The sequence below is a fragment of the Pollachius pollachius genome (genome assembly GCF_949987615.1).
Source record: "Pollachius pollachius genome assembly, chromosome: 20".
NCBI classification, from domain to species: Eukaryota; Metazoa; Chordata; class Actinopteri; order Gadiformes; family Gadidae; genus Pollachius; species Pollachius pollachius.
Genome location: NC_136953.1, coordinates 14,196,274 through 14,211,649, shown reverse-complemented (window position 1 = coordinate 14,211,649; position 15,376 = coordinate 14,196,274). Strand labels below are relative to the sequence as shown.

Genomic DNA, 15,376 nt, shown 5'->3' with positions numbered 1-15,376 from the left:
GTCACAGAGCCAATGATGTGAAACTTAATACACAATACATTTTCTAGAATGTTCCGGGGGAAGACGGCTTGTTTAATGCCTCTCCGAAACACAAAAAACATAAACTCGTCTAAACGTGAATGACTGGCGATGTGCTTCTTATTTTTCATTGGTTTTATGATGCCAGTGTGTTTGGGAAAAGCGTACTTTATAGTCGCCGGCTAATGGACGAGGCGGGGGGAAATAACAGTGGGTCACTCAAGCTTTTATTATTCCCTGGTTTTCATGGAGATGGATGATGAAAACGAGAGGAGAGAGGAAAAAACAACCTGGTGCTTTTCAGCATTTCACTGCGGCCCTCGGTTCAACCTCAATGCTCTCTTTGGAGGGGGCAAAAAGAGTTTTCACGACGCCATGTTCTGTAATTTTGTTTATTCTCCTTGTAGACGATAAAAGAGCAGGATTTTTTTTATGTTTTTTTCCGTTTAAGAACCGAGACGCACGCCAGAAAAAGATGAATAAAATGAAGTAAAATGGAGGATTCTAGCATCTCCCCTCTCTCCCCCCCCCCCCCCATTTCTCTCTGGCTTGTATTCTTTCTTTCCTTCCATCACCGGGTTCTGAAGTGCAGCTTCAGAGGACCAACATCCTTGGAATCCAAAAGGCGGACGTTTTTGTCCGCCTTTTGGAATATGAACTTTTTACATTTACCAACCACTTCTCTCTCTCCCCTTCTCTCTCTCTCTCTCCCTCCCTCCCCCACCCTCCTCCTCCCTCCCCCTCTCTTGACCTCAACCTACCCAGGTCTTTGTTAACTTCGCCAAGTACCAGCACAGCGACCAGGAAGCCCTCAAAACCTACGAGCAGCCGGTGGACCTCTCTGACGAGATTGTCCTGCGGTCAGTGAAGCCCGTCTGAGCAGGACAGACAGACGGCCCTGTCTGTCGAGACATCGTAGCACTTAACACGTATCCCTCCCATTCAACCATTCAACTATTGTTTAAAATGCTAGAAAATATTCATATATATATGTATGTATATATACTGTATATTTATATATGAAGAGAGAGAAAGTGCAAGAGAGAGAGAATTATATGATATGCTTGCTGATTAGCTTTGATTGGTAACATTTCAGACGATGTCTATGTCAGAGACCTGCGTGTATGTGTCCTTTTTTCTGCAGCAATGTTTTTCATTTGATCGTGATTGCACCGGCTCCCGCTTTCAAGGGTCAGTGAAAGCTCTGCGACGCCTCGCTAATCACCAAGCCCTAATTAGCCCTGTGCAATTAGAACACCCAAAGAAACAATCTGATGTAGGAGCAGATTGCCTCAACCTAGGGGCCTTATTCGCCGGGAGATCCAAAGGGCTCGTTCACAGCGTTACCAATACCACCGTTGTTGCCTTAGCACCCATCTTGGGACTGCTTGTTCTCCGCCCAAACTCCTATCTGGGTTACCGAGTACCGCTAAGGCTCTGCTCACTAGCATTGGCTTGAATGTGAGCCCCAACCGAATTTTCCTCCCTGATGGCGCCTCTACCTGATTGGCTAAAACGGGAATGGTTATTCTCCCCTACCATGTGACGACGATTGTTTGAAATCTCCCAACAACGGGATCACATGACCACAAAAGAGACACCCTTCTCTCTTAAGTAACGGGAATGAAAAGCCGAACCATTGTTGTGTATACGTGTTTGTGCGTTGCGCTGATATTAAAGTGTACAACAGTTGTGTGTGCACCTGTTGGATAACCTTTGTTCTCAGGAAAATTAGAAATGTATATTTACATTGTCCTTTGCTTTCTTACTCACTTGTGCCGAGAATCGCGGTTTCCACGTTAACGATATAACGATTCACAGAAGAACAGTAAACGCAATTCACAAAAGCTTGAAAGCTAGCCTTAAGAACACTACTGCCATGCTACGTCCATCGTGGAAACATGTATTCACTCCGTACCGAATATTGCTTCATGCCAAGATGAGGATGATTAAATATTTTTCACAAGTATCACACTGTCGTTGAGTTTTTCCACAATGTTTCTGAAAGCAAACGCTCACCGTGTTGGTGTGTAACTCTTATGTGTTCCGCTGGAGTTCTCCAGCGTCCACAGGTTCATGTTGAGGTGAAGAGGTTTACATGTCCATGTGGGGGCATGAGAGCGAGCCATGGAGTATTCTGTTGGGCGAACAAAAGCCCATCTGAAGGGTGAACGACTGACCTGATGGACCTGTTCAGTGTCGACGCTAAAGGGATTTAATACATGATATGACATATGAGTGTGTATAACGCACCGGCTTCTAATCCTGCCGCTGTTCAGATGCAGGGTCGGCACTTTGCTGAGGCCGAGTTCAGTCCATTTGCTCCACTCTGAGAGTTGAAGTACGGCTGGCTGAAGGAAAATTCAGCAACAATGACATCGAACACATACAAGGGCAAAACTGAATCGCACGATAGTGTCTCTTGTCTCATCCCGATTCATTGCATTCCAAAAATACTCATCAATCACTCACCGTTGTGATTCACCCATCAAAGCCTTGTTTACTTTCTATTGGCTGCATGCCGTTCGGTTGCGTTAATCCTATCTCTGTTTCTCAGTTTCTGTCTCTGCTGGTTTGTTGGCTATTTTCTCTTTGAGTCATATTGCAGACAGTTTCATCTAAATGCGACCGACGACGAATAGAGATATACAGGAGATTAAGGAGCATAGCGTGTGCCTTGCCCCAGGGTCCCTTTAGCTTGGGGGAATGGGGAAGGATGGAAACCCAGTAACTTTAGGAGTGTTACTTGCTTGGTTCTCGTCCTGTCTTTATTTCCTGAGAATGAGACCCAGCAGGAGGCATGCTAAACCACCAAATTGGATGTGTGGAGATGTTCCGGTCATTTCCGCTGTCAAGCTGAAGGTTTTTTTATAAGTGTACTCTTTGTAAGTGCCCCTTGCTTCGGAAGAAACCCATTTTCTTCTTAAAACCTTGAGCACTTTTAGGATAGATTAATAAAGTAAATTCACCTTGAGAGAGCTTTGTGCGTTTGTGTGTGGTGAGTGTGTGGTTGTCTGTTTCTCTACATATGTGCGTGTTTGTGTATTTGTGTGCGAGTGTGTTTACCTACATGGATGTATGTTTGCATGTGTGTGTTGTGTTTTTGTGAGTTCCTTTCTCCTGATCAACCAATCACAAAGACAAGGAGACGCAGCTAATGGTTCTGAACGAGTCTCCATTAAACTCCAAAGCAATTCCTCCCTGTGGTTCTAAGAAAGCGATTTCAATTGAACATTTACCGTGTGTGTGTGTGCACTCTGAGAACCGTCCAGCCTTAAATGGCTGGGTGAATTGGGCTGTAGGTGGGGGGTCCGCAATATCGTTCCCCCATTACCTTCCCCTGAATATTAAGAACCACGTAAAACGGCAGGCAAAGTGCCTCCGACGCTCCTCCCTGGATTTATTTGCAGGTTAAACAGGATTATTAGTTCGCAGTAAGCACAGAAAGAAATGTGATTCGGGTCCTTGTTAGCCGAGTCGCAGAGTGGGAGGGCGGAAACATCGTTTTGAAACCTCTCATTGTACGACAATAGCGATATTACGTCTGAAATGTGAGGCCTGTCGGCCGGCCCGTCGGTGTGGCGGAGAACAAACCCACTTTCTCTCTGGGGGACTCAGACGTGAGTCGAATGATGGAATCAGTACTGCTCCATCACTGTTCTCCATCGCTCTCTCTCTCCTGCTCACTCTGTCTCTGTCGGTCTGGTGTCTGTCTTTCTCTCTCAATCTCTCGCTCTCTCTTTCTGTTTCTGTCTCTCTCTCTCTCCCTCCCCTCTCTGTCTCTCTCTGTCTGTCCGTCTGTCTGTCTCTTTCTCTCTCCCTCTCCCTCCCATTCTCTCTCTCTCCCCCCCTCTCTGTCTCTCTCTGTCTGTCCGTCTGTCTGTCTCTTTCTCTCTCTCCTTCTCCCTCCCATTCTCTCTCTCTCCCCCCCCCTCTCTGTCTCTCTGTCTGTCCATCTGTCTGTCTCTCTCTCTCTCTCTCTCTTTCTCTCTCTCCCTTTCTCTCTCTCTCTCTCTCTCTCTTCCCCCCCTCTCTCCCTCTCCCCCTCTCCCTAACAGGAGCAGTCCTCGATCCGTCACACAGTCTTCCAATCTTAAGCTCGGTCTCAGAAGTTGAAACTTTGGTGATATGTAGAAAAGCAAACAGTGTATTTCAAATCCTTCATTTGGAATGAATCTGAATGGCATCCGCTGGTTAACAGAAGATGGTGAACTCAGTTTAATGCTTCGCTTAACTTTCTCACACACCTCTTTGACGTTGAGTTTTATTAATTAGCATAAATATTGCACCATATCGGGGAGATTGTCACACAGTCGTACGATTCGGGGAAAAATACTCTTATTTTGGTCGCCTTATGTCACATTAAATAGATGATCCCAGAAGAACATGTGAAAAACCAAAATGAATGAGATTAAATAAAGAACTAAATACAACCAAAAGTAACATATGGATCACATCCAAACAAAATTGTCAACAGCCTAAACGTGAAGCACAGACTTTGTAAATAGCTAAATAGTGACACAATTCCTTTGTTACAGCAGGGGAATTTCCCCTCCAGGGGATTTATAAAGTTTTATCTATATCGATTTAATTACAAAGTCTGTGCCTCACTTTAGGCTGTTGGCGATTTTTCTTTGCTAATTAAAATAAGAAACACAAAATCTTCAACAACCTGACCGTGAAGCACAGACTTGGTAAATAGATAGTTGGAGATCGAAAAAACGTACCTATATTAAATAGATAAATCAACTATTTATTTTCCCTATTTAAATTAACCATTGTTCTCTCCCATAACGACAATTGTTCATATTAAAAATCACACGAAGTCGAGTAAAATAAAAAACAAAAGTAAGTGTTTGTTTCCAGCTTAATTCTTCTGATAAACCGAGTGAAAGCTGAGGGACGTTTTAAAGCCGGCGGGCATGACTGCAAACAACAGACGTGTATTCATACCGACGGCCGAACCGTCCTTGGGGGTATCTGACAAACTAGTTTAATTTGACCGAGATAAAGCAGGGTTTGTTTCTAACAGCTCTTTTGTCGAGCTTGTCTCTGAAAAGTGTTTTTCACCGCAGTGTTCCTGTACGAGCCGTCCCGTTGCGTTATTAGTGTTATGTCTTGGCTGGAGCCCGTACCGTCCTTCAGCTGTCCTCACGTCTCCTACTGAGGCGGTGAAGGTGCGTTGCCTTTCGCTCGCTGCACGGCGGTTGATGCTCTGTGGTTGGCTGTAAGTTAACTTTCTGCTTGACGGTTTATTGCTCAAACACCTCAACGACTTACAGAAATGTATAAAAGAAATATATATTTTGGGATCGTTGCAGGAAAATGCTTGCCGTAAAATGACAGTTGGAACGTGGACGTGCGCTTGTTCGGAGGAAATGCGATTAACGTATTTATAGAATATTATATTTAAATAACTCTTAATATACGCTTATATTTAAGCTGGGCTTACTTGCTGGATACTTTTATTTATACAGTCTTTTAAGACTGACATTCTTAGAGGTGGGATTGGAACCCCGACCCTGGTGAGGCTAATGCCTTGGGTCCGCCAGTTGACCCGGTTCTGACCTGATTGACCTCTGACCTCACTACAAGAGGATAAAAATGAGTTGTAAAAATATGAAGTTGTTTTGATAAGAATGTTTTCTATATTATATTACCAGTGCAGTGAGACGAGAACGTAGCGACCCTAAAACCAGCCAGGGGCGCAGAGCTCAGAGTCTTCTGTTCCCGGGACAGAACCCATAACACAATGATGAAATGATGTCGGATACGCAGTGGAATGGCTTTGAGGGGAGGGAGGGAGGGAGAGAGGGAAGGAGGGAGAGAGGGAGGGAGGGAGAGAGAGCGAGAAGGAGGGAGAGAGGGAGGGAGGGAGAGAGGGAAGGAGGGAGAGAGGGAGGGAGGGAGAGAGAGCGAGAAGGAGGGAGAGAGGGAGGGAGGGAGAGAGGGAAGGAGGGAGAGAGGGAGGGAGGGAGAGAGAGCGAGAAGGAGGGAGAGAGGGAAGGAGGGAGAGAGGGAGGGAGGGAGAGAGAGCGAGAAGGAGGGAGAGAGGGAGGGAGGGAGAGAGAGCGAGAAGGAGGGAGGGAGGGAGAGAGCGAGAAGGAGGGAGAGGGAGGGAGGGAGAGAGCGAGAAGAGGGAGGGAGGGAGGGAGAGCGAGAAGGAGGGAGGGAGGGAGAGAGAGCGAGAAGGAGGGAGAGGGAGGGAGGGAGAGAGAGCGAGAAGGAGGGAGAGAGGGAAGGAGGGAGAGGGAGGGAGGGAGAGAGAGCGAGAAGGAGGGAGAGAGGGAGGGAGGGAGAGAGAGCGAGAAGGAGGGAGAGAGGGAGGGAGGGAGAGAGAGCGAGAAGGAGGTTGAGAGGGATGGAGGGAGAGAGACAGAGGGGGAGAGAGGGAGGGACAGACCGAGAGGGAGAGAGAGGTGAAGGCGAGTTCAAGGCCCAGACTCTTTCTCTTCTGATTCTTCTGCTGCGGCGCAGATTTATCTCCCCCGCTCTCCCCCCCCCCCCCCCCCCCCCCTCGCTGTTTATCTGACATCACAACAGGGCTCGGCTAACCCCCCCACCCCCCACCGCATCGCCATGCCAACCCTAACCTGTCAGGGCTCTGGTGTGTGTTTGTGTGTGTGTGTGTGTGTGTTTGTGTGTGTGTGTGTGTGTGGCTTTGTGTGTGTCTGTGTGTGTGTGTGTGCGCTGCCCACAAGTTCCCCACACAAAAAAAGAAACCCTGCAGATGACAAAGCTCCCAGCATGCTTTGCCCCTCAGCATGTCACCTCCACCGAATGGGGCCCGGTGCTCGACATACACACACACACACACACACACACACACACACGTGTACAAATACACACACAAACACACACGCACACACAAACGAATACACGCACAAACACAGAAATTCACAAAAACAAAGAAAGACACACAAACACACGAACGAATACACACACACACACACACACACACACACACACACACACCGCCGCATTACTCATTCTGACGGTGGTGGGTGGGGAGCTGTGACCCGGTGCCAGCGGGGGGCCGGGCCTTGTTTGGGTGGAGGAGGTGCAGGTGTTGGGGGGGTGACCGGGAGCAGATGTTTAAGTTTGCAGCCCCACCGCCATCTTTTTTTATTGAATTCCTGCTAGTGAGGGGAGGCAGCCTGCTAGAGAGGGAGAGAGAGAGAGAGAGAGAGAGAGAGGGAGAGGGGGAGAGAGAGAGAGAGAGAGAGGGAGAGGGGGAGAGAGAGAGGGGGAGAGAGAGAGAGAGGGAGAGGGAGAGGGAGAGAGAGAGAGAGAGAGAGAGAGAGAGAGGGAGAGGGGGAGAGAGAGAGGGGGAGAGAGAGAGAGAGGGAGAGAGAGAGAGAGAGAGAGAGAGAGAGAGAGAGGGAGAGGGGGAGAGGGAGAGGGGGGGAGAGAGAGAGGGAGAGGGAGAGAGAGAGGGAGAGGGGGAGAGAGAGAAAGAGAGGGAGAGGGGGAGAGAGAGGGGGAGAGGGAGAGGGGGAGAGAGAGAGGGGGAGAGAGGGAGAGGGGGAGAGAGAGAGGGAGAGAGAGTGGGAGAGAGAGAGGGAGAGAGAGAGAGAGAACAGTGAACACTTTGTTTGCCGTCCGTCCGTGTGTTTGCGCGGCGATCGTTATCCCGGCGTGCCGGCGGCGGCGCGCGCGTCTATCAACAGGGTGATGAGCTCGCTAGCCCCGCCGCGATAGCGTGGAAGCTACGCCGCCGCGGCGCAGAGCGAACCCCAGAGAGAGAGAAGGGGCCGGGTTTAGTTTATTCTTTTAAAACCTGAACGTTATTTAATCAACCCTCCCACACCAGCACCGTGCCCCCCCACCTCAGAGGTTACGGTCGGAGAAAAGTGTGTGTGTGTATGTGTGGGTGTGTCTTTGTGTTTGTGTGTACGTCTCTGTGTGTGCATGTGCTTTTGTGTGTGTGCATCTGTGCTTTTGTTTGTGTGTGTGTGTCTGTGAACCTCTCTGTGTGTGCTCGTGCTTCCGTTTCTGTCTGTGTGTGTGCGTGCGTGCGAGGAGGTTATTAGTGCACACCACGCACATCTGTCCAAATCTGCATGCCGATGTGAGCGTGGCGGTGCGCGGGGGAGGACACGCCTCCCGTTACTGATCGGGCCACTCAGGGCCGCACACGTGAAGGGGTTAGCTTTAGCGCGCCGCGGCGCCCGGTGATGTCGTCCCTGCGCCTGTTGCCCTGTTGCTAAGCTCTTTCGCCGATGCCGCTACAATTCATCAACATGTGGACATTTTTTTTGTACACACATGCATTTCTTTTAAGGGGGGAGTTTTGGAATCAAATGAGGGATGACCTCCCTGTCGCAGGAGGAGAAAGCCAAGCAGATGCAGGGGTCAGGGAGGGAGGGGGAGGGGGGAGAAAGAGAGGGGGGGGGGGGCGGAGAGAGAGTTAGAGCAAAAGAGTGGGGAGAGAGTGAGAAAGAGAGAGTGGGAGAGAGAGAGAGCAATAGCAAAAGAGAAGCGGGAGAGAGAGAGTGGGAGGGAGAGAGAGAGTGTTTGAGAGAAAAGAAGGGAGAGAGTGAGATAGAACGGAGGGGGAGCCAGAAAGATAGTGAGAGAGTTAGAAAGAGACTAAGAGAGAGGGAAAGAGAGGGGGGGGGGGGGGTGAGCTACGGTATCAGCACCCCACACACTCGGGAAGATAAGTGCAGTCGGCAGAAAAAAGAGAGAGAGAGACGGAGAGAGAGAGACGAAGAGTTGAGCGAGAGATGCAAATGTTTATTTTGCTGCATCAGGGGGAAAAGCACACACGCATAATAACTTAAGGACACACAAACACACGCACACACACAAAATGGCTGACCTTCAGAATACCGCAGCAGCTGGGAGAAGGAGGAGGTGGGAGACGGAAGAAAAAGAAAAATAGTTTTCACCGATCCCTGTTTTTGTGTTCTCCGACGTGCCAGGATTACACTGAAGATTTCCCAACCTGACGCCCGGTGACACATACACCGGATTAGAAGAGGGATGAGTGACTTATCACGCAATGAAAGCAGGTTGTCGTTAGGAACGCGGGGCAGAACACACAGTTATTCATACTTATTTACGGGTTTGTGTTCAGCCGGTTTCTGAGTTGTTGCAGCGTTTGTGCCGCCGCCGCCATGCAGTGTGATTATGGGAGGGAGACAGGGCAGAGTGACAGCACAGGGTTTGAAACAAAACATAGAGAACAAAAAAACTTTGAATTGAATTAATACATTTTTTTGTGTTTAGTGTTGCTGTGGATATGCCCCGACTTTTTATGACAAACATCTCCGCTTCATTCCACGTTTCACAACGGTTTCGAGCATGGCTTTAATTGAGTGATTACAGCAGATGCGATGAAAGGAAGTGGATCCGCGCGGAACTGAGTGATTCTGTGTGTGGGTGGGTGCGTGCATCTGCAACACTGTCTTTATATATGCTTATTATTCTGTGTGTGTGTGTGTGTGTTTGTGCGCGCGTGTATACCCATGCCTGAGTGTGGCTGCATGCAAGCAGGGCTACATGGGCTGCATGCTTAAGTCTGTAAGTGTGTGAGTGCATGCAAGGCTAAGTGCGTTTTGTATGTGTGCTTGCATATGTCCCGTTGGTACGTGCATTTGTGCGTGTGCGTGGGTATATGTGTGTGTGCGTGGGTTCACGTTTGCCTGCATGCACCATCTTGTGAGAAGCAGCATTGTCTGTGTGCACCCCTGGCTGTTGTGCCAATAAGAGGTTAGGCCCATTGATCAATAGCAGCTTTCAGCAGCTCCAGTCAAAGAGCAGAGTCCGTTCCAGACCAAGGAGGCTCAGCCTTGCTCTGCCCCACAGCTCACAGGCTCTGGGGGGGGGGGGGGGGGGAGATGAGCCAGGTTTTGGGGGGCTTAAAGGCTCACTCCATGTGTCTTGTGTGTGCTGCTACTGCTGTAGAGGTGTGTGTCCTCCCAAGTCAGTTCAAGAGGCGTTCCACAACATAATATCGGGGCAGATAAAAAATAACAACAGGGCGATTTTCTACCCAGTTTCGGTTATTAATTCTTCAACAGTATCGGATTGAATTAAAGAAAATGAACCCCCTTACTTTCCTGAACAACGGCCAGTTCTGAATAAGAGAGCAGGCCTGAGACTGAAGGAGGTTGAAGTGATGGCCGTGCTGGGGTCGAGGGTCACCAGCTGTCTGAGCTGTGAGTGCCAAACAGAACTGGGAAGGAGAAGACTAAAGCTGAGCCTACTCAGACGCAGGCGCTAGGGTCGACGCCGCCTTTAGAGCTTACCCTGGCAACGCAAGTGCTAGCATTGTTCCACAGCACTTCCCGAGAGAGACACCAATATGCACTAGATTTATTTTAACCAAAGTGTGAGTTTTAAACACATTCATGCCTGGTGCCTAATTTTTTCTCGTCGCAAGTCAAAGACACACAAAAGATAAAATCCTCCTGAAAAACTGTAGCGTCGCAATAGTTGCAGTGTACGCGGTACACATCGGATCAGCACTCAGAGGTCGTCATATCGTACGGTAAGGGCCTGCCCATCATTCCCGTCCCCACCGTGTGTGTGTGTGGTGTGTACCTTCAGCAGGGTGTCAATCAGCTGGGTGAGTCAGAACCGTCTGAACGCTCGCGTTCTGCGCTCCTTCTGCTGATCTAACGCAGAGTGGCAGCAGCAAGACGAGCAGCTCGGGATCCGGAGCGAAGGCATTTTGTTAACGTACATTTAAAAAAGAATGAACATGATGACTTTCCCCGGCTTCACTTTCAATTTGCACACACTCTGCCGGTGTGTGTGTTGGTCTGACTCTGTGTGCGCGTGCTTATTATAAAGTAATATCGTTTGAGCGGTGCGTCAAAATGCTTTATGATATTAACAAACGCCGGAGCAATCTGGCGTCTCTGTTGCGCGAGACCACCTGATTACCGTGTCCTCTGATGTCATCATCACCGTCGTACACACCCCCCCCCCCCAACCCGATTCAGGGGGATAAGATATCTGGGACGCAATCTTAGCCAGAGGAAGGGGTTGTTTGAATGAAACTCTGAGACGGAAAAGGTTGCGCTTTTACTTTTAGCATCGTTCATTTCTTTGTTGTTTTTTTATATTTGTGGTACTAAAGCATAAGCCTCCACACATAGATTGCATCAGAACGTATTAGTATTGGAATATTATTGAGCCAGAAGAAGAAATGGAGAAAAATTGACCTTGGGAAAAAAGTTTCAGAAGCCATTCAAAAATAATCGTAAGTGCCTCGTTTGATTCTCAAGCGAGCTCCCTTGTTAACCTCATTCTAAACACAACCTTCTTGAATCAGGAAAAAAAAAAACTTTCCATTTCCCACCAAATATCAAAGGTTTTTTCTCCCGGATTGGATAACCGCTCCGTCGGTGCTCTCTGTTGTTCGCCTTCACCTAAAGACATCTCATCACGCGTGTAATTCACGTGAGTAAATTGCAATTCATCTGGCACACGGGCTCTCACACAGAGAGGGCTGGGGCAGGAGACAGAGCGGCTGTATCTCTAGCACTCACAGGGCCAACCCTGCTCCACTCACCTGTCAGAGGAATAAGGATGGTGGGAGAGAACACACAATGGCCTCTGGATGTGCTGTTCAAAGTAAACACACACTCATGGGTGCGTACGCACACACATCAACACACAGGTGATAAGATACGCATGCACGCACACGATCTGATTCAAGTACACACACACACACACATTCGCACACGCTCTACCGCAAACACGCATGTACAGACACACATTCACACACACGCATGCACAAGCTCTCTAACACAAACACACGTGCACAGACATCTCACATACGCATGCACACGCACGCACACACACATACACACACACACATGCACACTCACACACACATACGCACACTATAACAGAAACACACATGCGCAGATAATGTACGCTTGCACGCAGATGCACACTAACACACGCACAAGCACATGCACACAATCTCACAGATATTACCACACACAGACGCACACACACCCGAAAAGTACTGCAGTCACGTATACGATATTTGTCCCGTCTAGCGCGCCGCCAACGCTGCCGCCGGCGTCTGGGCTTTTGAACGCCCCTCTCTCTGATTACTGCGTTCCGGCCCACTTCACTGGCGGGGGGGGGCACACAATCATCTCCTCGGAGGAGGAGGGGGAGGGCCTTCTGAGGATGGAGAAGGGCAACGAGACGGGGGGGGGGGGAGGGGGGAGGGCGAGGGGGAGAATTTAAGGAGATGAGGTGACGGGGTAAGGAGGGATGGGAACGTCGAGAGTGAACGCGTGGGAAAGAGAAAAATGGCTAACCCCCTTCTGGGAGAGTGGAGAGACTCCTCTTCACTTAGAGGAACAATGTGTTTTATATTCGCTCTCACTCTATCTCTGCCTGTCTGTCTCTCTACCTCTCTACCTTCCTTCCCTTTCTACCCCCCCCCCGCTCTCTCTCTCTCTCTCTCTCTCTCTCTCTCGTCCCTCAGTCACGCCTCTTGCTTTCTGCAGACCCAAACGTCTCAGTCTGTGAGGGGTTGATCCACACGATAATGCCTTTCAGAAACACTCCTTCAGTCCATTGTACTGCGCTCTTGTCGCAGCTGTCTTGAGACCGGCCAGACGTCGGGTGTGTGAGTAGCAGTGGCGCCGTTCACCCCAGGGACGAGCCACTGGTCGCAGCTAGATACACACTTCACCCTGGAGCTATTTGAATAGCCTGGCGTCTCATGTTTGGCCCTCAGTGCGTTTCTCTTGCACTTCGTACCTCTCACACTCACACCAGCTCGGGATGTTTCTCAGTAAAGCACAGACCCTTAAAGTGAGAAGGGTAGCAGGACCGTTTGACCCTCTGTCTCCGTGCGCCTGCTTGAACGTGCAACCCTGGAGTCCTGATGCCGGGGCGCACACACACACCGCTCCGGACCCTCTTGACGGCGGGCCCTGTCCTGGCCCCGGAGGGGGGCCGGCCGACTAGGTCCTCTCCACAGGGTGCCAGTCAAACCACAGCGCCCTGAGACCCCAGCTGCGCTGAGCCCTTTTGTTCCCCTTTACATTCAGGGCATTCAGAAGACGCTTTCATCCAAAGCGACTTGCATAAGTACATTTGTCAGAAGAAAGAGGAACAACAATATGTCGCTGTCGGTACAGTAAATTTGCTCATAGATGCAAGTGCCCGGCACTGACAATTGTTAGGTTAACCCATTCCCCGTACACAGCAGAGGTAGCGAGGATAAGATGCTACACAATGCTAAGTACTATTTTTTAAGTGCCAGGACGTACAACGTACAATAGTTGCCTAAGAGGGGGGAGGGGGGATGGGGGGGGGAACCTATGTGAACTCTTTTCAAAGGACTGTCATCACAGGACTAACACCGGTGTCGCTCATGTCAGTGATTACCAGGGCGCTGGTCAGCGCACTGTACTGTACTAGTGAGTGTGATTCTGCTACCGTGCCCTGGTACACCAATGGAGGAGACCTGTAATCAGCGCAACGAGCAACGCCTGCGTTTGTTTGTCGCACGAAGCCTCTTTGAAAAGGCTGCATTCCAAAGGTTTCAACGGGGGGCCCTCCAAAGTGTTGGAACGCGTCCGTCGGTCGAGGGTTTCGGGCCGCAGCGGGCGACCGGTGTGTAGGCGGTCAAGGTGTTTCCAGCCGACGCACGAGGAAGCGTTCACGGTCGCGTCAGAGCTTCGGAGATATTGAGCCTTGGATATAAGTGTTCCACCTCTATAGAGGGGACGTCCCCTAAAGACAATGGTACGGCGGGAGTTGTCCATTAACATTCTCCTCGGGCGGATGGATTGTAATGAAAAGTAAAAACTAATCTAAAGTGCTCGTTCATCAGGCTGACCTTATGCCTCGACGTGAAGGCACTCCATCCATTAGCGAGGCACGTGCAAATATCAATTTGATGTCAGGAGGTTTCACACGGAGCGAGGAAATCAAATGAAATAAAAATCTAAATGAAACAAGACTGGATAGACTATCTGTCACACGCACACGCTCACACACACACACACACACACACACACACACACACACACACACACACACACACACACACACACACACACACACACACACACACACGTGCACACACACACCTGTACACCACGTGGCACAGAGGCAAGCTCTGGAGTTGCCAATGATTGCGTGTCCCACCAACCTAAATCTCTTGGCTTGTAAAAAAATAAAAAAAATAACAAAATGTCACCATAAAAGAATTCCATCAATATTTGGCGGGGGGGGGGGGAGGGGGGGCGCTGAGATATCCCGGTGACAGTCTCTCTCTCTCTCTCTCTCTGGGAAGACATTCCGAGGCAGGGGGCGACACTTCCATTATGGCCATATTTCCTTCCCATCTCCGCGTCACCACGGCGATGAGATTCCGAGTTAGCCCCCCTCCCATCCAGCCTGCCCTTTTCTGGGGTTGCAATCTGTTTTTCCGAGAAGTGGGAGCTGGAGGGTGAGAGGGTTATGGCGAGCACACACACACACACACACACACACACACACACACACACACACACACACACACACACACACACACTAACACACACACACACACTGACACACACACACACACACACAGGTGTCATCATTACGGGGACATACACACACACACAGGTGTCATCATTACAGGGACATATGGCAACACGTCTTAATTAGGGTCACTAATTTCTCCCGCTGGGCACGCTCGGGGTTTGATTGACAGGTGGCAGGTGCAAGCCTCATTGATGACCGAGGGACAGATATGGAGATGATGATGATGAGATGATGGCCTTTTTCCACCACTGGGACACACACACACACACACACACACAGAGACACACACCCATCCTTCTGACAGCGATGTCAAAACGTTTACTTGCCTGGTTCAACTCATCCCGCTTCTCTAAGAGATAATTGTATTTATTTATTGAATCAAGATCTTTTTGAATATATATATATTTATTCCAAAATGTAAAAGAACTCAAGACATTTTGGAATATATATATATATATATATATATATTTATTCCAAAATGTCTTGAGTTCTTTTGGAGAAGGAGATGAAAGTGAGACTTCCTTCACTGTCGGAGTGTTCACTGATACACCGCTTGCTCCTGGTGTCTCCGTTCTGCTAGGTTAGCAATACTGTCACGGCCAAGTATGATGTTATAGGCTCTCTCTATATCTCTCTCTCTCTCTCTCTCTCTCTCTCTCTCTCTCTCTCTCTCTCTCTCTCTCCTTGGTGTGTGTGTGGACGGGGGGCTGATGTTAGTCCCAGTGTATGATGCGTTGACCCTGCCCTCTGTGTCTCCGTGGACGTCAGACTATAAGGGTTCAGAATCCATAGCGAATCCACAGCCATCCCACTAGGACACAGAACAGTGCCCTGT

General features: G+C 49.4%; 1 protein-coding gene across 1 annotated transcript in view; it reads left to right on the top strand.

Moving 5' to 3' along the window:
* Positions 1 to 897, top strand: part of LOC307090858 (phospholipid-transporting ATPase ABCA1) — a gene marked incomplete at its 3' end in the record, with an annotated part of 158,579 nt that extends 157,682 nt beyond the window's left edge. The window contains 1 exon segment of the mRNA XM_079757653.1: positions 784 to 897. Coding sequence (XP_079613779.1) covers positions 784 to 897 — 114 coding nt within the window.
* Positions 898 to 15,376: the final 14,479 nt, after the last annotated feature.